General features: G+C 39.5%; 1 protein-coding gene across 3 annotated transcripts in view; it reads right to left on the bottom strand.

The window, feature by feature from the left end:
- Window positions 1-2,537, bottom strand: part of LOC138318992 (ALK tyrosine kinase receptor-like) — a 246,454-nt gene extending 243,917 nt beyond the window's left edge. For all 3 annotated transcript variants that reach the window (XM_069261865.1, XM_069261866.1, XM_069261867.1), the window contains exons 1-2: window positions 2,323-2,537; window positions 1,197-1,586 (exon numbers count right to left, since the gene is read on the bottom strand). In XM_069261865.1, coding sequence (XP_069117966.1) covers window positions 1,197-1,431 — 235 coding nt within the window. In that variant the 5' untranslated portion in view covers window positions 1,432-1,586; window positions 2,323-2,537. The remainder of the gene's footprint in view (window positions 1-1,196; window positions 1,587-2,322) is intronic.
- Between the last annotated feature and the right edge of the window lie 24,799 nt (window positions 2,538-27,336).

Raw genomic sequence — 27,336 nt, 5'->3', positions numbered from 1 at the left:
TTTATCTTTACTGGGTAGTTAACACTTTGTCACCTCTAATATCATTAGGTTATTATCTTTACTGGGTAGTTAACACTTTGTCACATCTAATATCATTAAGTTATTTATCTTTACTGGGTAGTGAACACTTTGTCACCTCTAATATCATTAAGTTATTTATCTTTACTGGGTAGTGAACACTTTGTCACCTCTAATATCATTAGGTTATTTATCTTTACAGGGTAGCTAACACTTTGTCACCTCTAATATCATTAGGTTATTTATCTTTACAGGGTAGCTAACACTTTGTCACCTCTAATATCATTAGGTTATTTATCTTTACAGGGTAGTTAACACTTTGTCACCTCTAATATCATTAAGTTATTGATCTTTACTGGGTAGTTAACACTTTGTCACCTCTAATATCATTAGGTTATTTATCTTTACTGGGTAGTTAACACTTTGTCACCTCTAATATCATTAGGTTATTATCTTTACTGGGTAGTTAACACTTTGTCACCTCTAATATCATTAGGTTATTTATCTTTACAGGGTAGCTAACACTTTGTCACCTCTAATATCATTAGGTTATTTATCTTTACAGTGTAGTGAACACTTTGTCACCTCTAATATCATTAAGTTATTGATCTTTACTGGGTAGTGAACACTTTGTCACCTCTAATATCATTAGGTTATTTATCTTTACTGGGTAGTGAACACTTTGTCACCTCTAATATCATATAATTTTAGATTAATTCTCTTATACTTTATATCAGTGAAGTGACTGTACACTGTACACCAAGTTTTAATGATAACATATTGAAAGTTTCCTGGTGTGACTTTATTTTAGACCATTTTGACAATGCCTCTCTAGCTAGGACACATTTTTTTTTATATTTTGTATCCAATATTGTATTCTCAAATACACTATATGTTCTACATAATCACATATACTTGATATTTGATGAAAATATAAAAACATGATAAAAAAATGTGGGGAACTTGAAATAAAGATATGTGACATAATTCAAATGCCATTATAGAAATTTTCTAAGGATTTCAATTATGATGATATAACTAGAAAAGTGACTATACCATGCAGAACTTTGCCATTGGAATTCATCATTTACATTTATCAAATAAAATACTTTAAAGATTCCACCCGTTTCAGTTTTTAATTTGAGAATGATAATGTCTTTTGAAGTTTTATACATTACCTTTTGGAAGTAATGGGTTTATATCCAAGACAGATCCATTCACACCTAGCTTGTCCACTTGCTGTCTCGTACTTAAAACAAATTCCTTCAAAGGCGACGGCGTTCCTTTCTTGGGAGTATCACTCTGTTGTATTTTCCACTGACAATCATTGGAGTTGAAATCACATAATCTGCTATTAACAGGCGTACACAGGAGCCAGATGAGAAGACCAGCGTACACAACCACTAGTAGCATGGCCGTAAGTGGTATGCCACTAGTCTCCTAGTTCTCCAACGATACTGGCCGTGACACCATGCATCCCATAGCCAAATCGAACCTGACAGCTATGTTGACGGACAATCTGGTAAAGTCATATATAACTTCAATCAATACCACAGTTGTATTGGGGCCTACAAAACATTGAAACAATTGTCAGACACCCCTTTTATGCATATATAACCATTTACAATGACATTCCTAGACAAGTTTGTCTGCAATGAACTTAAAAGGTATATCCTTATCTATTTTCCCATTTAAAGTTATTTACAATTTTTGCTGCCATTGGTAAATTTGATCATATTCCCCAGAGAAATGTTTTCTGAATATTTAACAATACAACGGTTCACAGCTTAGCACTGATCATGCATTCAGAATAAATTCATTGATCACTCCAAAACTGAATGGTCACATAAATGATAAATGTCAAATCACGTCTGCTCACATCTATCAGTAATTCAGCAGAAGCAAGACCACATACACTAATTCTTGAGGCAATTAAGATGAAAGAAATCAATATAATTGTGATAATGTTTTTCCCTAATGGATAAATCATTCATGATCAAAGACACATGACTATTTTTCAGTGTTTTCTAATACATTCATGATTGTCATAGTAATTTATCTTTTTATGTTCCTTGCCCTTGTTGATTAACTTTTATAAATGTTAGTAAAAGTTCGATACTCCCATTTGACACCATAGCTTTCTCCCAGTGACAGATATCATATGGCACAATAAAGTCTGGTAACAAATAAACTAAATTGTGTAGACTGAAAACTATAGGTAAATTGAAAATGTCCCCCCAAAAATAAGTTTTTAGAATGTTATTCTTACAAAAAACATATGAATAAAAATGATATATAACTTACACAATAGTACAGATGATATAAGAAACCAAGCACCAAATGTTAACAGACACTTTCAACTGTGTAAAGGAGAGCTTCCAAATATTTACAGGGCACTGCACTCAAATATTTCAAAGTTCAGAAATTCTTACAATCCTATAAGTTTTACATATGCTATAAAACAGCAACTCCTGACCAGCAGTACTGCCACAGCGGGTTACTGCAGCCACTGTCACCAATATTACACTGATCAGATATCTGTACCAAGCACTTTTAAATCTGTCAGTGCCCGTGCTAGTTCAATATCAATTTGAATTGAAACTGATGTCAAGTGACTTCATCTGGACGTTATTGGTGACACTACGACTTGTTGAAAACTTCACCATCCAATAGAATGCTTGGATCCTTGTGAATCAATATGACAAATCTGTTCTATTGTTTAACATATTACATAATAACCACAGTATTAAAGACAAGCTCAAATGCAGGCTGTGTATATTTTGTGTGTGCGAAAAATTGAACTAGGAGTGTAAATTATTCATCTTGTTCCCCTATTGATACATATAATAATGCTATCTTTAATATCTATTGATCTTGCTTCAGTTGGTACATTATCTGAGAAATCCTGTTCTCAAGAGCACACAGCTGTTTCTGTAACTGAATATCTTCTTTAATGTAGTAATGACAGGCTTTCAGTCAATATTCGAGACTTGAATGTCTGTCAAAATACCACAATAGCCCTGATTTCATTAAAATGGACTTCATTGGCCGATTAATCTCCATCAGATGTATATCCCTGTATGTAAAGGTCTGACACGTACATTCAACAACAACTTATGGGGAATCTTATATAATCCACCCCCAAGCCTGATTTGATTTATTCATCAGGTACCAGACAAAGGTAAGATATGTCAGTGACTTAGCAGACAAGTCAGTGACATAAAACTTGATGTGTTACATTTTATCATTTATCATGAAATAAATATACTGACTGACTTCAGCTGATCTATATATCCTACGGCCACACTATTATTTGCTCATCATCACCATCAAACAAACTTATGATCAGACAGATGACTATATCAGGAGAAGTCAGAGTTTCAGAGGAAAAGCTACCAACAAACTTCAGACTCAGTTCCCCAAAACAGATGCATAGCAACAACTTCATACCTTGCAAATAAAGGACTAAAGCAGCAGTTAGACAAATTAACCATTTGACAACTTGATTGAAACATAAAGGCTATCAAAGTACTTACATCTGATATCTTACTGTAGTATAACAACTTTCTTTTACATGAAAATAATTAAATATCTACCTTACTATTACTGAATGGTTTATTTCCATTAAATTTAATATTTTTGTAATCTTCCTTTTATTCAGAAATTTAGTAGCCATGATCAAGTGTCTGAGTTTACAATATGACAGATTAAAATACAGTGACAGAATAAAACACTGTGAAGACAATTGGATAGATCATATCTATAAAATGTAACATCAAATGGTGGCCTTGGCCCCAGTCAACCATGTAATTATCATGTATATATCCAAGCTACTTTTCATTTATTTTTTAACAACTATTTTTTCATATATATATATATAATACATGTATAAAGAGAGTATTTTTCATGTATAATTGGGGGCTCTCACTCTGTTACATTCACATACGTTTTGTATCTCCATTCGATTTGGCTCTTAATTTGGGGAATTTTTTACCCCCAATTCATTTATGCTTTGTGTTCAATTGTTTTTTATTTTTACTTACTTGTTAGCTTAGTTAGTGAGATAACTATGGGAATCGTCCCTCTAGTCATGTACATAGTTTAGTATGTTTTGATTTTATGTTTGTAATTGGAGAGTTGTCTAGCTTGTAAATCTGTCTTTGTAAGTGCCTGTTGGAGGTCACTCTGTAAATCACTGTACTTACCCAGATACTAGCTACGACTCGACTTAAGATCGCTTAAGTCTCTGAGGATTACCTCCCATCTCTCCTTAGCCACAGCTTAGGATCGCCTAAGCTTGGGGATCGCCCCAGCTCTTAGTGTAGGTCCGCCCAAGCTTGGGGATCGCCCCAGCTTCTCGACTTAACTTAGGATCGCCTAAGGATCCATCATATTTTTATATGTTTGCTTGTTTTAGTATTTTTGTTATGTATATAACGTATAGTTGTAACAGAGCAACCCCAAGAATGCCAAACCTTTAAATTTTTATTAGTACTTATGCCTGAACAAGTTACTTTACTGGGTTTAATAATTTTTTCTTTAAAATATCCTTGTTGTGTTGTGTTTAACTAATGGGATAAGATTTTAAAAGCCTTTGAAATTTCATGGAACAATATATATAAGATCTTACATGAATGTTCATTTCATATGAGATTTTATGAAACGAGTCTAAGATATTTTTATTTTTTTGTGAGCATTGGCGAGCAAAAAAAAAATGAAACTTCGAGACAAGTTTCTTAAAATCTCATATGAAATACTTCGAGACAAGTTTCTTAAAATCACATATGAAATGAACACAAATTTAAGATACTTTTTATCACATATCTACAAATATCTACATAACAAAGAATTTAAAGTCAAAATGTACCCCGAAAATCCAGCAGAGGCCGCCATTTTGTCCCGCTGTCCTCATAATCCTGACGTCACGTCATTTTTCCTGACGTCATGTCATTTTTTGTCTGACGTTACAATGAATTTCCAGCCAATGAAAATCGCTCCAGGTCATATTACACTAGCAACGTATGCAAAAATATTACACGGGCGAAATCACTGGATATCAGGCGGATTATGTGATAAATATATAACTATCTCACTTTGAATATCATACAAGTTTAGTCTATTTGAAAAAAACATTGGGTCCAAGGTAACTTCTGGGGAAAAGTTCTTCTTTGTGTTGTAACTTTGAATTATTTATTTCTTTTGTATTTTCTTTTCATTTTTCTATTAGATGCAAGTTTTTGTTGGCATTTCTTTTTAATGGGACTGATTCACATACCATGTGATACTCGATAGCGTTTTTGCAGGACTAGTATCTCCAGTGGTGATGAACCATAACTATTTGTGATTTTCTCTCTGAAATGATGTTAGGATGGGATATCCTGTTTTGATGTCATTCCAACACCAATAGAAGCAATAGTCCCATACAAACTTGTATCAGGAATCATGTGGTGCGTGAATTAGTTCCACAAAAACATGTATCGGGTATCACGTGGTATGTGAATTAGTTCCGCACAAAAGTGTATCAGGTATCACGTGGTATGTGAATCAGTCCCATTATTATTGGTCCTTTTTTGCATTAATACACTGTAAAATAACAAAATTTGAAACTATTTAAACAAGAGGCCCATGGGCCTTAACGGTCATCTGACTATTAGCACAAGACAACATAATCGTTTAAAGAATTTAGCCTATTTGACCCCTGTGACCTTGAATGAAGATCAAGGTCATTCATTTGAACAAACTTGGTAGCCCTTCATCCCAGCAATTTTTTTTGTCACAGGCCCAATAACAGGTCTCTAGGCCTCTTAGTTAATCACATGAAGTCATTAATAGATTTTAGCCTTTTTGACCCCTGTGATCTTGAATGAAGGTCAAGGTAATTCATTTGAACAAACTTGGTAGCTCTTTATCCCAGCATGTCACAGGCCAAATATCAGGTCTCTAGGCCTCCTAGTTATTCTCATGAAGTCATTTAAAGATTTTAACCTATTTTACCCCTGTGACCTTGAATGAAGGTCAAGGTCATTCATTTGAACAAACTTGGTAGCCATTCATCCCATTATGTCACAGGCCAAATATTAGGGTTCTAGGCCTCTTAGTTAATCACAAGAAGTCATTTAAAGATTTTAGCCTAATTGACCCCTATGACCTTGAATGAAAATCAAGGTCATTCATTTGAACAAACTTCGTAGCCCGTCATCTCAGCATATTACAGGCTCAATATCAGTACCCTGGGCCTTCTGGTGCTTAAGAAGAAGTTGTTTAAAGATTTTAGCCTTTTTGACCTGTGACCTTGAATGAACGTCAAGGTCATTCATTTGGACAAACTTGGTAGCCCTTCATTCCAGCAATCTACAGACCAAATATGAGTACCCTGGGCCTTCCGGTTATTGAGAAGGAGAAGAAGTTATTTGAATGAAAAGTTTACGCACGGCACACAGCGCATGACGCATGGCGAATGGCGCACAACGACGGACGGAGCATGATGAATATAGAAAAAGCAATGTTGCTTAGTTTACTTTTTTTCTGGGCAGTTGATACATGGAACGCACTCATTGAATCATTTTAGTGTACATGGAACTTGTATTGACCAAACTCTAGTCATTTAAAACTACTGGTAGTTGGAAATATAATATTTAAGAGCTTCGTAAATATTCATCTATTCATTTGAACTTGCAATCATCACCTATAATAAAGACACACAAACATATTCAATGAGCATTTTTTGAATTTCTGATGATCTCAATTTTAAAAAAGTTTGTAAAAATGACTTGTGTTTAGTTATTACAACACCACTGAAGTAGACTATAGCTACCAGGTTGTTGATATTGGCACAGAACCTGTGGTGTTTGGTTGGAATTCATATGATGAAATGAAACAAAACATTAAAATCCTTTAATTCTTTTCAGATATCTGACCTTTTTTTTACTGTAACCTAGCCCAACACAAAATCAAACATACAAAATTTCATGAATATTTTATAACTGCTTTGAATGTTGCAGCATTGACATGAAGGTCATGTATGCATGATAAAGGTCCATAGATCAGGGATGAAACATCCACTGGAAGTATAATGTATAATGTTTGTATACATCTGGGTGATAAAACAAAATGTTTAGTAGTACATATCAAGGAAATAATCAGGTGCACTTCAACAAGAGAAAACTAGAATACCTAGAATATTGAAGTCATCTGACTCATAAATAAGCAATTGGTCAGTATGATGTGTGTTTCAGATACAATACTCACTAAGAGTGATATAACAACTGGTGAGGAGAACTTCGCCATATACTGTGAATGAGTACAATGAAAATGCTACTTCTCCCTAAATCTAAAGTAGATTTCTACCAAATTTAGTATTGAGAGAAAGAGCAATCATATTGGTGGTCTGACCTCTTATAACAAAGAGGCAGGATATCCCAAATGGGGATTTTTGCTGAAATTCTTTTGCTAATGGTAATACATTTTACACATGTACTTATGAATACATGTATATGAAGTGAACAGTGTAGACTAACAAAATACTTAAAGTCAAACAGTCTTCAAGTTACTGTCAATATGGATTTAAATTCTTGAGTGGTTTTTATGTGATTTTCATGTGTAAAACATGCCTATTACTTTTAGCAGTATAGTTTCAATTACATATACAATTTTGTACAAGTATAAATATAGTGCATAGAGGGAAACTTTCACACTAAAAGTCCTTTTCCTAATAAATGTAAATTTTCACCTCGCATAAAATTTCAGGTATACCATACCATATATTATGCAAGTATTACATCTATAAATTGAAACGCCGATCTCATTAAAACGAGGGGTTCTGAAAACTCATCAGGAGAGTGACTGATAACCTTTATTATCTAGCTTTTATAATCTACATATATTCCAATCTCATATCATTAGGAATCAAATTTATTTGTAATTTTTGGTTTATTTTAGTTTCTGGGCTAGCAATACAGGCAATTAAATGCATTTCTAATTTGTAATGAGTCCCTAAAACTTCATCAAAATCCTGTTAACAACTGTCACTAATGTCTAAAACCAACCGTCAGTCTTCCATATCAAGTGTCTCGTATCTGATCACAACCAGCAACAAATCTGCCATCTTTTTGTGCAAATCCCCAACTTGACAACCCAGACGATTTCATCAAAACAGGATTTCTCCACGAGAGTGATAGAGGGATATGATATTTACGGTTTTCAGATGGTAAGGAAATCTTAATTAGCTCCTTGCGTCTGGGAGAGAGCTCAATGCATGCTCCGTTAGACACAGCCAAGCTTGAAATCTGTCACCTATTTGGCATGTTACAATCATCTCGTTTTCTGCAGAACACTTTGAAGTGTTCTCATTTTAGAAATGATACAAAGGCCACAATAAAATTGACATATATCAAAATATCAATCAAAATATAGATAATAGATTCTACAAGAGACCCATTGAACTTTCTGTATAATTATTTGCCTCAAAGGAAATTTTATATTGGTTTAAATTCTCTATAATCACCCGGTAGATCAACTACAAATTAAACATATTGTATCTATTTCAACATATTACTTATGAAACATATCATTGCCTTTTACTTTTAAATGTCATTATCATTATTCATTCATTCATGAACCAACTCTGAAGCTTTGGAGTCTGTATCATTATGTTATTGGCTTTTTTTTCCTTTTTTATTTCTTTTTGTAAATACTGTAACATCCATCAGTATCAGTTTGATATAATTCTATGTAGCTGAGACTTAATCATTCCTGCATACTTGGTACGACTGCTTCATTGACTTGAATTGATCATGGGGTCATTCTGATCCATGGGTTATCTTCAAAAAAGGAGCATAGGTAAAAGAGGAGAATTTGATAAAATGAATCTTCTTAAAAATAATCTTGATATAATACTAAAGTTATCTTGATATAATACTAAACTTACAAAGACAAAGAGCCTGCATAATACTTATAAAGTTAAAAATTGCCTCTTTAATCTTGGAAAAGGTCAAGGTATTTTCCTGAACAGACTTGGAAGGTCTTCACATCAAGGTGTTGACTTGCCCTTCATATGGAAACTTGGTCTCTCAACATTGAGAAAACATCTGAATTTAAATACTGATAAAGGACAAACACTAAGGTGTTCCTATAAGCAAATCACATCTGAAATTGATCAAATTATCAATGAGTGAATTCTCTGAAAATCTTTATAACTTTATGACAAAGCATACTGTGTAGTTTGTTCCGTGATATATTGTCCCATGGTTTATCGTTGTACTTCAAACCTGTATTGCTCACCTGCTTTGTAATTAAATGTTCTGAATACAGGTTCATTGTTTTTTTCTGAAGAAATGTGAATATTTACCTCTAATTCCCCTATTTGACCCCACTCTTTCAGCTCCAAGGGGTCAAAGCCAAAATTTATACAAATTCTGTTCCATTTCCCCCCGAAGGTTGTTTTTGGCCAAATTTGGTTTCAATTACTCCATGCAGGACTCCAGGAATAGTAGCAATTTAAAGGAAATGTTGACAGATGGACGGCAGACCGGCGGGCAACAGATGCTGCGCCATGACATAAGCTAAAAAGTATCATATCCATTTAAGCTAATACAAATATGTTTCTTTAAACTTTTATTACAGCAACCTTTGGGTAATGTCATTAATTTATTTATCTGAAAAAACAGTTGTTTGTATCTAGTTGACCTTACCAGAAATTAGCATGCCCTTCAGATAGAGCTTGGAGGAGTAGGATTGACTTTGATATCTATTTAGATAGCCCCTGGCTTCTGCTTCTTGATGCCGGACTCTAATCAATACCTGGAAGATGGCACTTGACCACAACATTGGATTGTCATTGACAGACAAGCCCTATTACCAATGGACAATGGAGGCAACTATAGTATCACAAAGGGATGAAGGAGCTTAATTTACAGAGAATTCACTTGATCACACCATCACAGCACACTGCAGTGTAAGAAATGAGCTATTAGCTATCCTAGGACCAAACCTTGTATACAGCTGTGTAGACTCACAATTGCTTACATGTGGGTGGTGTTCTGAGAAGCACAAGATTCTTGAAAATGTGAATCGGTATTGACTTCTACTTGTATAGATTGTAAATGTAACCAGATAAATCACCAGTAAAATTATCACTAATTGTAATGATCGTAACGAGAAAAACAGATTATTATCAGAGTGTACTTTAAGCATGGTTGTCCCATTGAGCATCAAGATAACCTTCTCTAATTACTCTAATCACAGGCGTTTGGCTCTATAAACATTTGTGTCTCTCTCTATATATGTGTATAACACTTTGTCAGTTTTACATATATATAGGGGAAAATGTCAACAGAGCCAAACGCCTGTGATCTAATTGTCACAAGCAAACATTCTCATCACTGCTTGCTGATAGAAATATAATCATACTTTTTTCAGTGCAGTCAAATTTTAGTGCATTAAAGTGTAAATTAGGATTTATTAGCATATTATACCATACCAATATGCTATCTAATACATAGTTTCAGAGAGGAAGTATATAGAATTCATATGAAAATAGTAGCCTAATTGACCCTTTTGGCCCTGCGCCATAAGCCCCGATGGGTCAGCCACATCATTTGTACAATTTTGAATCCCTACCCTATAAGGATGCTACCATTGCAGTATGAGTGTTATCCCATGCTAAGTTGCAGAGAAGAAGTCGTTTATATGGAAATAGTCTAATTGCCCCTTTTGATCCCACCTCTCAGGCCCCGTAGGGGTCAGCCCCATCATTTGTACAATTTAGAATCCCCATCCTATAAGGAGGATGCTAAATGCATTATAAATGCTTTTCTGAAAAGAAGTTGTTAATATGAAAGTAGTAAAATTGACCCTTTTGACCCAGCCCCTAAGGCCGCCTGGGGGTGGGTGTGGGGGTGGTAATTTAGCCCCATCATTTGTACAATTTTAATTCCCCACCCTATTAGGATGCTGCCATTGCATTATGAGTGTTATCCCATGCTCAGTTGCAGAGAAGGTTAAGTTGTTTATAAGGTAATAGCCGAATTGACCCATTTTGACGCTGCCCCTCAGGCCCCTGGGGTGGGGGGGGGGGGGGGGGGGGGGGCAGCCCCATCATTTGTACAATTTTGAATTCCAATGCTATAAGGAAGCTACCATTGCATTATGAGTGCTATCCAATGCTTAGTTTCAGAGAAGAAGTCATTTATATGGAAATAACCAAATTGACCCCTTTTTATCCCTTTTGACCCCTCCCTCCTCAGGCCTCGTGGGGGTCAGCCCCATCATTTGTATTTTCAGTCAGTAACCCATAATGATGCTACCAGTCAAATTTTGTTGAATTCTGACCAGTGGTTATGGAGAAAAGAAGTTGATTGTTGATGGACCGATGGACAAGGAACGAGGGACGCCGGACACAGACATCACTGTATCGCATAAGCTCATCTTGGTCCTTCGGATCACAGGTGAGCTAATAATAAAAAACCATAAAAAAGGAAAAGAAAAGAAAGTGTATTGATATTTATACATTGTATTCTTTCAACAAGGTAACAAGAGGCCCATGGGCCTTAACAGTCATCTGACTATTGGCACAATACAACATAGTCATTTAAAGATTTTAGCCACACGGCTCACTACGATGGATGGTGCATGATGACAATAGGTCATCCTGACCCTTCCGGTCAGATGACCTAAAAATGGATATTAAACAACCAAATATGAAGCTACCTTCTATTCATTTGTTCACTACCTCTGCCTTTTTCTGATAAATCTGTCTGTGTCCATACCATCCTCGACACTCCAGGAGATAGTCCAGGAGTGTATATGTAATGTCTGCAGTGATAATAACCCCTTGAGTATCAAGAATGTAGCCATACGTACATAACATATCTCTCACAGGGTGCGTAAAACACCCTTTTTATGGTCTTTTTACACTGACATTGATGGTTTTCCCCAGAGGTAAAAAAAATCAGAAATAATGGATAATATCATAGAGTTTGGCCTGAATCCATCCCATGGTCAGTATATATCATTAAATACATCAAGATGTATTAGCATTATACTAAAACTTGGTGGCCATTTTACCATACATAGACCTTTCAGCTTTAATATAGAACTATCCAGGAGGATTCTTGAACTGAAATTTGTGCATTTTTAGGTGAGTGTGATGGAATACTCAGGAATTCATCAGCCCCAATCTCAGGTCTTTTTTAATTGTTTTGAATGAATCAGTTATAATATTTTATATCCTCCGCTCAGTAAAGGGTTATTGTGATATATCACGAGAACATGTTTGTATTATGTATGTCTTGATAAAGGCCCCTGGTGGAATGCAGCCTTAATTGATAATTTGACAATACACATATGTATATTTTTTGTTCTATACTGTTGGAACTATTTCTATGGCCCATCTTAAAGATGCTCCAACGCCGTCAGAGCATAAACTATACTCATCATTCTAACAATAATTGGTGTTTAATTGTGTATATAAACGTCTAATTAACCTAAAAATTGAAATAAAATAATTTATTTTGCTTTTGGTGCATGCACAATTAGTACATGTACTTCATTCCAAATCATGGACATATAGTGCCACTGAATTTTTTCCAGATGCAATTAATTATCTTTAATATTTTTATGATGAAGTAAAATTAGAAGCTCAAACTTTTCAATGGTGGTTATTGTGTAAAGTAAGTAACTTTTGTCACTGAAGAAAAACACTAAATCTTTTGCTCCTGTTTTTGAAAGAGAAACAGCAGTGGAGCATCTTTGAACGCCTACATTTGTAAGATTCAGTTTTATCTGGAATACAACTGTTCATAAAGCTATTACTTATTTGACCCAATTATCACATTTGACCTGTTAACTAACTTTTACCTTGAATGAAGGTCAAGGTCATCCATAGTAACATTCTTGACAGCCTTTTTGCGTTATATTCTAGTCAATTAAGCCTATATTAATATCTCTCCGTTAACAAGACAAAGTTATAAATAACTTTTATTAAAATACGTTTTTCTAGAAATTCTCATCTGCGCCACGGTAAAGAAAGAGCAGCTAGCTAGGTTAAGACCAACTTGATATCTGAACTCTTACACTTATAATTAACTCTCTGATCTGACCTCAGCAAAATCAAGTAAAATGTTTTGCTACACTGATAAACAATTAATTCCCACTAAAAGCAATAACTTTATAAATATATATATATATACACCATAAAGTCAGTCCAGCTCAATCTAGTCTTTTAATGAATTTGGAGCCAGCTGTAGGACCACTCTCTGATAATTGAAAGTTCAGAAATATTTAAGTATAACAGTAATATTTATGAATATCAGGAGAGCTTTCAAGTGATATTTATCTATTGGGTCACTAAGCTTTTTACAGCTCAGCAGTCCGTGAACACAATGTTAATAACACGCATGACAATCACGAATTTGATGTGATTTCCCAAACCTATTTATACAAATTATGATATATATTAGGGAGAAAAACACGACCTCAATGGACCTGTCAGAAGAAATGCTTCTGGACAACTAATCATCTTTTGACAAGACATTTGGGATTTTAACAGGTTCCAGACTAACAAATTTTGTCATTGCAGATTCATTTTAAGAATTTTCCAGAAGACTATTGTGTTAGTAGATCTCAACAACTCTATTTACGGGTCAGAGAATGTTACCTCAACAGTACACAGTCTCACATACAAAGGTGGTTTTGAAGACAGATTTCATTTTGTCTTGATTAAACATACAGAGCCAAAATTTATACAAACTCTTTTCCTCTTCCCCAAAGGATGTTTCTGGCTAAATGTGTCTACAATCCAAAGTGATTTAAAGGATTTACCTCTATATCCCCTATTGGGCCCCACCACTCCTGCCCCTGGAGGGTCAGGGCCTAAATTTATACAAACTCTGTTCCCCTTCCCCCAAGGATGTTTCTGGCTAAATTTGTTAAGTTATTTGTTTTGTTTTATTTTGTTTTGTTATAAGTATTTGTTTGTTTGGCTAAGTTACGATCCATGTAGAACTCTATGAGAAGTAGTGATTTAAAGAAAATGTTGAAGACAGACAGACGGACAACGGACGGACGATGCGCCATGACATATATAAAGCTCACCAGCCGTTCCGGCCAGGTGAGATAAAAACTATGAATGTATCTATTTAAATATGTATGCAGTATCAAACAAGTCCCTTTATAATCAATATAGGGCTACATGTATAAAAACAAGATTTTAAATGAATTATAGCATTGTATCACCTTGTATATAGACCAATGGGCCCACCTGGTGCCTGTGTTATATCAAATAACATATATGATAAAAAGGTTAGTTATGACAAGGCTATGTCTTGAATTCTAATGAATAAACAATATCCTTATACCTCAGCAAGAGTGCCTTGCTACACGATCATTGCTTAAATAACAATTATAGATTTTTATTGAACGTTCAATTGTGCCAAAGATATGTCGTTCATATTGACTCAGAGCTAACAAAACAAACGCTGCAGCCACTGGTTTTTCTGTAATGTATAGCCATTTCACTGTTCTAACTTTCAATTTAACACTGATTGAATTGTGAATTATTGAATTTCACATACAGATTTCAATTATCTAAGCCACAATGTAGCTCCTTCTGCTATTCATCAAATGAAAACTAATTTTCTTTCTTGGATGTGATTTGCTGACTTACTGCAGTTTCATTTTGACTGTAGATTTTGCACAGATTTCAGAGATTAATTAGGTTTTCAATAAAATAGAATTCTGTAGACATTTCAAACTCTATAATCACAAAATATTGCATTACTATCTTCAACCTATTTTAACTCCTTCCCTTTTTAATTTCATCTTTCCTAAAAGTTCACGTTCTTATAAGTTAACCATCTATTTTTTCACCTTTGTCTATAAGCTCACCTGCCCCTACAAGTTTCTATAAGTTCACTTTTCTGCATGCCTTTCCATATTCACCTTCCTCTATAAGCTAACTTTTGGATAAGTTCACCTTCCCCTATAATCTCAAATTCTCCTTATTTTTCACCTTCCCCTATAAGCTCACATTCCCCTATAAATTCACCTTCCCCTAAGCTCATGCACCTTCCCCTATAAGCTCACCTTCCCCTGTAAGTTCACCTTCCCCTATAAGCTCACATTCCCCTATAAATTCACCTTCCCCTATAAGCTCACCTGCCCCTATAATCTCACCTTCTCCTTTTTGTTTACCTTCTCTTATAAGCTCACCTTCCCCTATAAGACATTTCCACCAACTGAGCGAATGTGAGAATGAGCTGTGAATGTGAACTCTGACGGGGGTCGTCTCAAAAGTTAATCGTGTGATATAAAGTTTGATATATGTCTGTATGTGTCCTATCCCAACCTCATTTCAATTGTTAAAACTAATACGTTTTACACGTATTGACAAATCATCAATGTAAATTTATACGTTATAGTTTAATAATATAATAGAGCCACATCAGTTTATTTGTCCGTTTACTTACATAATTCATGAATCAATCTACGGCAGTCAGAAGAAGTAATACAAATTAAATTTAAGAAAAAAAAAACATACACACACATTTACACGGATACGTAACTAACGTAACAAACCAAAAATCAATGATACTTCTACTTTTATTTTACTTCTGTGTCAATAAATTGAAGAGAAGCTGTCGCCATACAGCAGGAGCAACATATATCTCAACAATTGAGGATATCTCAATCAGACATAAATTCTGTGAATTTACTTACTTTTACAGTAAAACAAACTGAGATGTGGCACAGTGATATCTTATCCAATAATTCAATTTGACCAATGACTGCCGCTTTTAAAATTCCCCGCGAAACTATTTTGTATACTTGACGTAATACAGTTCTCTCGGTCTATGGAAAAATAATGTCATAGATCTAAGCAATAGAAATGAGCGTAACAAATGAAATTAAATCATTCAAGGATATTCCATGGTTGCTAAAGGAAAGCTTAATAAAATCTGTTACCTGTAAGTGATCAGCTAATGCCTTGGCTAGGATTTTCTTTTTTTATAATATGATATTAATTTTATCGATTTTTCTATCTCGCCTTGGGATAAAAAAAATTATGACGTCGCGACACAACTATCCCAACATAGCGGTAACAGTTGCATTACGTCTCTACACAAATTCAATGACGTCACAATGACGATGACGATTTATTCAGGTCACGTAATTAGATTTTCCTGTGTCACCCCAAAGAATGTGATCTATTCTCTTAGTCCCTTGCATGACATACTCACTGTACATTGGACACAAGATCGCTAACTAACCAATAATAGGTGTCCATACTGGTATTATCGACTGTACTCATATTTTATATGTATATTGTAGTGTGACAAGTTAAATTGTGCATTGGCCTTAATAAAATAAATCAGTTATCTGTTTTATATTCATTTTGTTAGAATGCATTATATAAAAAATAATATATTTCGTCCCCATAAGATGTGCTTCGAACTAGGGACCCTCGTGTCACTAAACGGCTGGCTAACCGACTGAGCTAAGCGCACTTTTATGTTCAAACAACAACATTACATAATATACTTTTAAAAGCATAAGAATAACAAATAACATATTGAGATGACCCCCGTCAGAGTTCACATTCACAGCTCATTCTCACATCCGCTCAGTTGGTGGAAATGTCTAATAGCTCACTTTCCCCTATAAATTCACCTTCCCCTAAAAGCTCACATTCCCCCATAAATTCACCTTCCACAATAAGCTCACATTCCCCTATAAATTCACCTTCCCCTAAAAGCTCATCTGCCACTATAATCTCACCTTCTCCTTTTTGTTTACCTTCCCCTATAAGCTCACCTTCCCCTTTTTGTTCGCCTTCCCCTATAAGTTCACCTTCCTCTATAAACTCACATTCCACTATCAACTCACCTTTCTCTATATATAAGCTCACTTTCCCTTTACACCACCTTCCTCTATAAACTCACCTTCCCCTATACACCACCTTTCCTTATAATCTCACCTTCCCCTATACACCACCTTTCCTATACACCACCTTCCTATATAAACTCACCTTCCCCTGTAAGTTCACCTTCTTCTATAATCTTACCTTCCCCTATACACCACCTTTCTATATAAACTAACCTTCCACTATCAGCTCACCTTCCCTTATAATCTCACCTTCCCCTATAAGGTCACCTTCCCCTACACACCTCCTTCCCCTAACCTTCCTCTATACACTCACCTTCTCCTGTAAGTTCACCTTCCTCTATAATCTTACCTTCCCCTATACACCTTCCCCTGTAAGTTCACCTTCCCCTATAAGCTCACCATCCCCTATAACTGACTTCCCTAAAACACTTCACTTTCCCATATAAAGCACTTAATTCACCTTTAACAATTATCATAACATAGGTATCATGTATTCTTCTCACATTTTTGTTCAGGTTTGAAAATAAAATCCAAGTTTTCCACCCAAATATAACTGCAGACAAGGATCCGCAAAGCATGGCAAAATCCCCCGTGCCCTGCAGTTGGTATAAATGTGGAAGTTGTGAGATTGTAGACCCGGCCGTGGCGGTGTGAGAGTGCAGTCTTTGTTGAATATTGTGGTACATATCTTTGACAGCTACCGGAAGGAGTGTTACTTCTATTTGTGTTCTACTTTCACTTTCAATCTGTTATCTCTCTTCTACATTGGCGCCCAACTAAATAACCCATGGTAGGTGGTTAAAGAGTCTCGGGTTGAGATTTAGGAAATCTCAAGAAAAACAGGGGGAGTAGTGTAAAAGGAGCGGGTCGGTGTGACTTGTACATAGTGTTAAATAAGCTAGGTCTCTGTCAATCAGCTGACGGAGCATGCTTCTTTGGCTGAGTCGGTAGAGCCATAGATTTCCACGCCGGAGACCCGGGTTCGATTCCTGGTCGGGGCACTCGACAGGAATGTGTATTTTCCCTGTTCTTCTACATAAAAACCCAAATACATCAAGGTCAAAGCAACAATTATACAAGCATAACTTTAATTTCATTTCAGTAATACGTTATCATAACTTTAGTATGCAAATACGCTACCTACACCCATCTTTGTAGCCCCAACAAACATAAGATTTGAGAATCCCGTCTCCCTACCGTAGCTCATCTCGTACTCGATGAGAGTAAAATAGAGTGGTCTACCTTCCTCTTTCCTTTATGGCGCTACACAGCTCGAATGGCAATTGAATTGTGTCTATTTTCTTTCGCTGTTAGGTCCATTTATTTGACGATTTTAGTCGTGTGTTTACACATCTGCCCTGTGTTGTTATCTTTTTGTACTGTCATTCGTTTTTTGTGCCTTTTCCGGCCGCTTTTTGACTGTTCCACGTGCTCGCCGGTGTTCTGTGCGATCCGTCTTTACTGGCGACGTCTCGCTGTTTCCGGTTTGTTTACGTTAGTTTTTTGTTCGGTTTTTCGTTGCTGAGGCTTTGTTGCTGTTTTTGTTAGGTAAGATTAGTGTCACCTAACACTGTTTTTTTATGTGTTTAGCGTGTCTTGCTTATATTTTACGTTTTTAACATATTTTTCTTACCTTGTTTACGTAATTGTCGTTGTAATGCCTGGTATGTCCCGCTCGGGTCAGCGTCAGGGGTCTGCTCATGGGTGTTCCCATTTCTATGAGGAACGGGACCCACATAAAGCATGTCCCCTATGTCGCCCTTGTCAGGAGTACTCTCCTTGTGAACTTTGTCCAGTTGGAGAGGCTCTTGGCCAGGCCAGCATTACACCAAGGCAATCTTCGTCCTCCCGTAAGAGGGATTCGTCCTCATCTTACGGGAGGAGAAGGAAGCAGGCTTCTAGTTCTGTTTCTGTTCCTGTCTCGGTAGTTCCTGTCTCTACAGGTTCTTCTCGAGATCAGGAGATCAGGATGTTCCTGGAGTAGGGGAGGGGCAGCCTGACCCTGACGTTTCTCGGTCTAGGGTCGAATTGGCTGGGAATGCTCGTAAGCTTCCATGCTTGCCTTCGGGTAGGGACTACCAGCCGCCGGTCTCTGACGTTGTCAGCGGCTCCGGCATTCCAGGTGGTGTTGCTGTTGGGGGCGGTCTTGATGCCGGACCTATTCGTCCGAGTTTGGGTTCAGGGACTACAGACTTTCCACTGGGATAAGTGATGTGCAGCTCTCTAATCCCGGCATCAATTCTGGTCCAACTTTCCCTCCCGTCCAGTTACATATGTACCTGGTCCCGGTCCTATTAGGTCCGCTCCTGAGTGTGCTGGCTTGGTTTTCCCAGGGGGTCATCCTCAGGGTCCTGGGTTTGTTGGTCAGGTGTCCGATTTTCGGCCTCCTTTTTCCCCTGGCTTAGGGTATACAGGTGCCTGCGGGCAACCATCCTTGGGCCGCCCAAACAAGCCTGCGGATGGTTTTGGGTTTCAGCAGCATCCCGGCAGTTATGGGCCTAGCCCATACATGTCCGGGTTTCCACTTGGAGGGAGTGGTGGTCCAACCTCGTCCTTTGGTCAGGTTGGCCAGCCCCAGTCTCAGGCAGGCCAGTTTGGCCAGTTCTGAGGTCACTCCCAACCCACGGGACCTTTTCTGTAATTTCAGGGATACGGTTTTAACCCCATGGCTATTCCTTCTTGGAACCCTTGGGGTTTGGTCTCTCCCAGGCAACGAGGAGGATATGGACTGTGAGGTCGTGGGTTCGGCAGAGGATGATGATGTTGTTCATCTCTCCCCTGGCTGCTCCGATATTGACCAATCTGGTTTGACGAATGCAGATCCTCAGGTTGAGGATTTCCAGGAGGAGGGTGACCTCGAGGCTGCTGAGGTGGATGCCAAGCAGGTTTTGTCTGGGATGCTGGCCCTTAGGGCCGATGTATCTCGGATTCTCGGGGCGGAGGTTTGCCCACCACCTTCCGCATCATCCATCTCGTAGTCCACCACACTTTTGGGTTCTTTGGTGGCTCCACGGGCATCTGCTCAGACAGATCGCTCACTGTCAGAAGGCACTATTGTGTCTTCAGCTCTGGCCACTGCCCAGTCTCGAGTTATGGAGAAGAATTCTTCTTCATCTCACACGCCTGGGTTTGCCTTGTTGCAGCTCAGTGTTGGTGATTTATCCGAGGTTCAGGCCTCTGATTATGCCATTCACGATGGACTGCTGTCCTCTCAGCCAGCTAAGCTGGAGTCTAGAGAATTGGCAGCTTGGCCCGGCAAGTCAGTGGACCAGGTTGTGTTCGGCTCCAAGGAGCACCACAAGATGGAGAGGCTGCTGCGCCTTTCCATTCAAATTCTGTCTTATATAGACTTTCTGACTGTTAGTCTATATAGGGTATCCGATGTGCCTGAGGGTCGTATATCTGAGGCAGAGCAGGCCGACATTCAGGACAGAGTTACCTCTGCCCTGAACAGGGCATTGAGAGCCTTGGCGTCTTTACAGGTGTCATTGCTCGCCAATGTCTTGTTGGCTAGGCGTTTTTCTGTGTTGAAAAACCGCCCGGTCGAAGAACCTTACCAGTCCCGATTGTTGACTGCCCCCTTCTCTGGGTCCACTGTTTTTGGAGGGACTCTTCCTACTGTTCAGAAGGATTTGAAGGAGGACTCGGTCGCTTCTGCCCTTCTTGTGAAGAGATTGCAGACTGTGAAGGCCAGTACCTCGCAGGGGTCCGTTCCTCCCAAGAAGAAGGCTAGAACTTCAGCTCCTCAGTCTACTGCGCAGCCGAAGTCGAAGCCTTACTTCAAGGGCAACAAGGGGAAGGGTAAGAAGGGCAAGAACCCTCCTGGGCCATTCCAGACGAGGGGTCTGTTCTGAAGGACTCCGCTCCTCCAGTTTTAGATTCCGGTCCTTCTCCCGCAGGATTCAGTTTCGGGTTAGAAAGCGATTCTCCCGCCTGGGAGGGTCTCTATCTTCCTCGTCCCGATCTTCCTGTAGGAGGTCGTCTGTCCTTCTTCCTCCCAGAGTGGAAGGAAATCACAGAGGACACATGGGCCTTGTTTGTGGTCAAGGAGGGGTTGGGCATTCCCCTCTTGCGGGATCCGCCCTTGGCATCAAGACCTATCTTCTTCCCTCCTCCGGGGGATCCAGAAAAGGCACTTGCCATCCAGGAGGAAGTAAGGACCATGCTTTTAAAGGGCGCGGTCGTGCAGGTGCCTATGGTGGAATGCACTCCGGGCTTTTATTCCAGAATGTTTCTGGTTCGGAAAAAGTCCGGAGCTTGGCGTTCCATCATAGATCTAAGTGCCTTCAACAGGCACGTTGATTCTCCTCACTTCAAGATGGAGACTCCACAGAGCATCATAGCTTCGGTGAGAGAGGGGATGTGGGCTACTTCAGTAGATCTTCCACATTCCCATCAAGAAGTCGGCACGGAAATTCCTCCGTTTTAAATGCAACGGGAAGGTTTTTCAGTTCCGGGCTATGCCTTTCGGGCTCACGACAGCTCCTTTGGTTTTCACCAAGCTGCTGCAGGTTGTCGTGGGGTTTCTGCACTCCAGGGGAATAGATGTTCACATCTATTTCGACGATTCCCTCATGCTCCACCTAGTGCAAGAATCTTTGGTGCAGAACACCCGTCTCGTCCTGAAACTTTTGCTCATAGTCGGCTTCATTCCTTCCAGAGAGAAGTCTGAGGTCTCCCCTTCTCGAGACTTTGTCTTCCTGGGAAACCGTTTCAACACGGTTCAGGGCATTGCCCTTCCACCTTCGAGAAGGCCAGAGATCTTGCTCTGACCTTCATCAGTTGGTCACACGTCCAGGTGCGTTGGTTTCTCAGTTTTCTGGGTTATCTCAACTCCCTGGCAGATGTAGTCCCCCTTAGGAGACTTCACATCAGACCTCTCCGGATGTTTCTCCTCCCGATCTGGGTTCCTGCCAGCAGGGAATGGGAGGCTTGGCTTCCTCTGAACCAGTCCTTGAAGGAGTTTGCACGGTGGTGGACTCTCAAAGACAATGTTCTACAGGGGGTTCCGTTGTCCAAGCCAGCTCCCACCATGACCTTGTTCACAGACGCGTCCATAACAGGTTGGGGGGCTTACCTCGATGGCCATTGCCGGTCGGGAGAATGGTCTGGGGATCAGCTCTCCGAGCACATCAATGTGCTGGAGATGAGGGCTGTTCTGTTGGCTTTGCAGGCTTTTCGAAAGATTCTGCATTCCAAGGTGGTTTGTGTGGCTACGGACAACTCTACAGTTGTCGCGTATCTGGAGAGAAGAGGGGGGGGGGGGGGGGGGAAAGGTCCCACGTCCTTTGTGCCCTCGCTATCCGTGTTCTTCTCTGTCAGGAAATGCAGTTGACTAAATCTAGTCAAGCATCTTCCAGGCAGGTTGAATGTTGTTCTGGCGGATACTCTCTCCAGGCGCCGCCAGCCGGTTCTGACAGAATGGCAACTAAATCCCTCGATCTTCGAGGGCATTTGTCAGGTGTGGGACAGGCCTCATATAGACCTTTTCGCCACTTCCCTGAACAACCAGCTGCCAACCTTTGTCTCTCCGGTGCCAGACCAATTGGCTTGGGCTGTGGACGCGCTATCTCTGGATTGGGAGGGGATGCAGGCTTATGCATTCCCTCCATTTAACCTGGTGGGCAGGGTTCTACAGAAGTTTCGGACGCATCATTGCTCCCTCCTTCTGATAGCGCCCCTGTGGCCGAGACAACCATGGTTTCCGGAGCTCTTGTCGTTTCTGGTGGATGTTCCTCTGGTTCTTCCACTCAGATCCAATCTCCTGCGCCAGCCTCGGTCACGGACGATGCATTCTCGTCCCGAGATCCTCCACCTTCACACGTGGATGCTATCTCAGGAGGCCTCGCTCAGGCAGGCTTTTCTTCGGACGTGTCAGCCCGATCAATTAGGTCTTTCTCTTCTGCCGTCTACCAGTCACGCTGGAAGATATTCTGTGATTGGTGTATCGGCAGGAAGATTGATCCGATCAAGGCTTCTGTCCAACTGATTGCAGATTTCCTTCTCTATTTATTTAGGGAACGGAATCTCGCCTCTGATACTATTGCGGGATACCGCACGGCTATTGCCAGTGTACTGTCTTTTCATGATAGACTAGAGGTAGGTATTTCCACCTCGTTGTCTGCTTTGATTAGGGGCTTCAGTCTGGACAGGCCTAGGGTACGGCAGTTAGCTCCACAGTGGAACCTAGCTCTTGTGTTAGAGTCACTGAAGGGGGCTCCTTATGAGCCTTTGGGGTCTGTCTCCCTAAAGTTTTTAACTTTTAAGACTGTCTTCCTGCTTGCCCTTGCCTCAGGCCGTAGGAGGAGAGATATCCATGCTTTGTCTGTTCACTCTTCGTGCCTTTGTTGGGCCAGAGATAGCTCTGCCGTTACCCTTCTCACTGCTCCTGCCTTTTTGGCAAAGAATCAGGTTCCTGGTTTTTCGCCCGATCCCATTAGGATTCCTTCCTTGACAGTCTCTGTTGAGTTTGAGGAGACTGATCAGTTGCTGTGCCCCTGTTGAGCACTTAGGTTTTACCTTGATAAAACTAGGGAGGGGGGGGGGGGAGGTACTCCATCTCGTCTATTCTTGCCCATTAATCAGGGTCAGCAGGATATCTCCTCCCAGTCCATTTCCAGATGGATATGTCAGGTGATCAAGATTGCTTATGAGCAATCTAATGATCTATCTAAGGCGAAATGCAAGGTGAGGGCTCATGAGGTTAGAGCCCTTGCAGCTTCTTTGGCTCTCCTAAATGGGTCCTCATTCCAGGACATCATGTCTGCTGTTTTTTGGCGTGGTCAGTCTACTTTCACTGACTTTTACCTCCGGTCCCTGTCCTCTCATTGTGAGGGACTGTTTTCCTTGGGTCCAGTTGTGGCGGCTCAGTCTGTGACTGTTCCTCCGCCCTAGACATGGTATTTATTTTTGGTTTTAACTGTATGCGGGCAGGCATCACGATGGTACTCCTCTTTTCTCTGGGAGGTATTCCATTTTTTATCCCTTTCCTTCGGGGGGTTCCTGGAACCCTTTTTTTTATTCTCCCTACTGGGGCTTGTCTCCTGGATTTGCTGTTTGATTGGGCTTCCTGGCTTCGGACTCTCCACTACGGTAAGACGAATTCGCATACTAAAGTTATGGTAACGTATTACTGAAATGAAATTGAGGTTTTTCAATGTAAAACCAATTTTCATGATGTAATACTTACCATAACTTTATGGAGTCCCACCCTTCTGTTTCCTCCCCTTTCCTCCTCAGCCATTTTGCCCCTGTGGCTCCATAAAGGGTTTTTGAGGAAGGGAGACCACTCTATGTTACTCTCGTCGAGTAAGAGATGAGGTACGGTAGGGAGACAGGATTCTCAAATCTTATGTTTGTTGGGGCTACAAAGATGGGTGTAGGTAGCGTATTTGCATACTAAAGTTATGATAAGTATTACATCATGAAAATTGGTTTTACATTGAAAAACCTCAAATTGATGTGAGTATTGTAAAACTGAAAATAAATAACTGCAGGTAACAAAAAGAACCAGTGACCTGATATATACACAAAGTTTCATGGAGCTGCATCAAACTGTTTTGGAGTTATAGCCGGAAACAGAAAGAAACAGTAATTTGGTATTTTTGACTAAGTCTCCATGGTAATGGAAACAAGGGCCCAATGGGCCCGAATCGCTCACCTGCAATCTGGTAATCATGCATGGTTCATACTTAACAAATAGAGTAAATAAGAATTTATATCATCCCTAAACAAATCAGAGGCCCCTTTGCCTCTTTGTTATTAAAATGAGATTGTTTAAAGATTTTAGCCTATTTGACCCCTGTGACATTGAATGAAGGTCAAGGTCATTCTTTTGAACAAACTTGGTAGCCCTTGATCCAAGCATGCTACAGGCCAAATATCAGGTCCCTAAGCGTTTTGGTTATTTCGACGAAGTCTTTTAAAGATTTTAGCCTATTTGACCCCTGTGACCTTGAATGAAGGTCAAGGTCATTCATTTGAACAAACTTGGTAGCCCTTGATCCCAGCATGCCACAGGCCTAATATCAGGTCTCTAAACCTCTTCATTATTCACAAGATGTTCTTTAAATGATTATAGCCTATTTGACCCCTGTGACCTTGAATGAAGGTCAAGGTAATTTATTTGAACAAACTTGGTAGCCTTTTATTCCAGCATCACTCGGGCCCGATATATATAGATTTTCACCTATTTTACCCCTGTGACCTTGAATGAAGGTCAAAGTCATTCATTTGAAAAAAACTTTGTAGCCTTTCATCTCAACATGTCCCATGTCCAATATTTGGTCTCTAGCCCTCTTGGTTATTAAAAAGAAGTCATTTAAAGATTTTAGCCTACTTGACCCCTGTGACCTTGAATGAAGGTCAAGGTCATTCATTTGAATAAACTTGGTAGCCCTTCATCACAGCAAGCCACATGCCCATTATCAGGTCCCTAGGCTGTTTGGTTATTAAGGAAAAGTCATTTAAAGATTTCAGCCTATATGACCCCTGTGACCTTGAGTCAAGGTCAAGGTCATTCATTTGAACAAACTTGGTAGCCTTTTATTCCAGCATGTCATATGCCAAATATCAAGTCTCTAGGCCTTTTGGTTATTAAGAAGAAGTCGTTTAAAGATGTTCACCAATTTGACCTCTGTGACCTTGAATGAAGGTCAAGGTCATTTATTTGAACAAACATGGTAGTAATTTATTCCAGCATGCCACATGCCCAATATCAGGTCTCTAGCTCTCTTGGTTATTAAAAAGAAGTCATTCAAATATTTTAGCCTATTTGATCCTTGTGACCTTGAATGAAAGTCAAGGTCCTTCATTTGAACAAACTTTGTAACCCTTAATCCCAACATGTCACATGCCCAATATCAGGTATCTAGGCCTTTTGGTTATTAAGACAAGAGGCCCAGAGGGCCTGTATCGCTCACCTGGTTTTTTGTTAGTAATTATCACAAGACTCTGACAATTAGAAAAATAAGCAAATTGACTCCCAAAGTTTAATTTTGAATCACAACCATACAATGATGCTATTGATACCATACAAATATGCTATCCAATACATAGGTTCAGAGATAAAGTAATTTATATGAAAATAGTAGCCTAATTGACCTTTTGACCTCGCATCTATTGCCGTCTAAGGCCCCGGGGGTCAGCCCTATCATTTGTACAATTTCAAATCCCAGCCCTATAAGGATGCTACCATTGCATTATAAGTGCTCTTCCATTCTTAGTTGCAGAGAAGAAGTCGTTTATATGGAAATAGCTAAATTGACCCCTTTTGACCCCACCCTTCAGGCCCCCGGGGGGTCAGCCCCATCATTTGCAAAATTTTGAATCCAAACCCTATAAGGATGTAACCATTGCATTATGAGCGTAATCCCATGTTAAGTTGCAGAGAAAAAGTCATTTATATGGAAATTGACCACTTTTGACCCCGCCCCTCAGGCCCCCGGGGGGTTAGCCCTATCATTTGCACAATTTTGAATCCCCACACTATAAGGATACTACCATTGTATTATGGGTGCTATACCGTGCTTAGTTTCAGAGAAGAAGTCGTTTATATGGAAAGAGCCAAATTGGCCACTTTCGACCCCGCCCCTCAGGCCCTCTGGGGGTCAGCCCCATCATTTGCACAATTTTGAATCCCCACCCTATAAAGATGCTACCATTGCATTATGGGTGCTATACCATGCTTAGTTTCAGAGAAGAAGTCGTTTATATGGAAATAGCCAAATTGGCCCCTTTTGACCCCGCCCCTCAGGCCCCCTGGGGGTCAGCCCCATCATTTGTACAATTTTGAATCCCCATCCTATAAGGATGCTATCATTGCATTATGGGTGCTATCCCATGCTTGGTTTCAGAGAAGAAGTCGTTTATATGGAAATAGCCAAATTGAACCCTTTTGACCCCGCCCCTCAGGCCCCCCGGGGGTCAGCCACATCATTTGTACAATTTTGAATCCCCAACCTATAAAGATACTACCATTGCATTATGAGTGCTATCTCATGCTTAGTTTCAGAGAAGAAGTCGTTTATATGGAAATAGCCAAATTGACCCCATTTGACCCCGCCCCTCAGGCCCCCGGGGGGTCAGCCCCATCATTTGTACAATTTTGAATCCCCACCCTATAAGGATGCTACCATTGCATTATGGGTGCTATCCCATGCTTGGTTTCAGAGAAGAAGTCGTTTATATGGAAATAGCCAAATTGACCCCATTTGACCCCGCCCCTCAGGCCCCCGGGGGTCAGCCACATCATTTGTACAATTTTTAATCCCTACCCTATAACGATACTACCATTGCATTATGAGTGCTATCTCATGCTTAGTTTCAGAGAAGAAGTCGTTTATATGGAAATAGCCAAATTGACCCCATTTGACCCCGCCCCTCAGGCCCCCGGGGGGTCAGCCCCATCATTTGTACAATTTTGAATCCCCACCCTAT

Source organism: Argopecten irradians, chromosome 3, assembly GCF_041381155.1.
Source record: "Argopecten irradians isolate NY chromosome 3, Ai_NY, whole genome shotgun sequence".
Classification (NCBI taxonomy): Eukaryota; Metazoa; Mollusca; class Bivalvia; order Pectinida; family Pectinidae; genus Argopecten; species Argopecten irradians.
The sequence above is the reverse complement of the archived record's forward strand: the minus strand, read 5'-3'. Positions and strand labels throughout refer to the sequence as shown.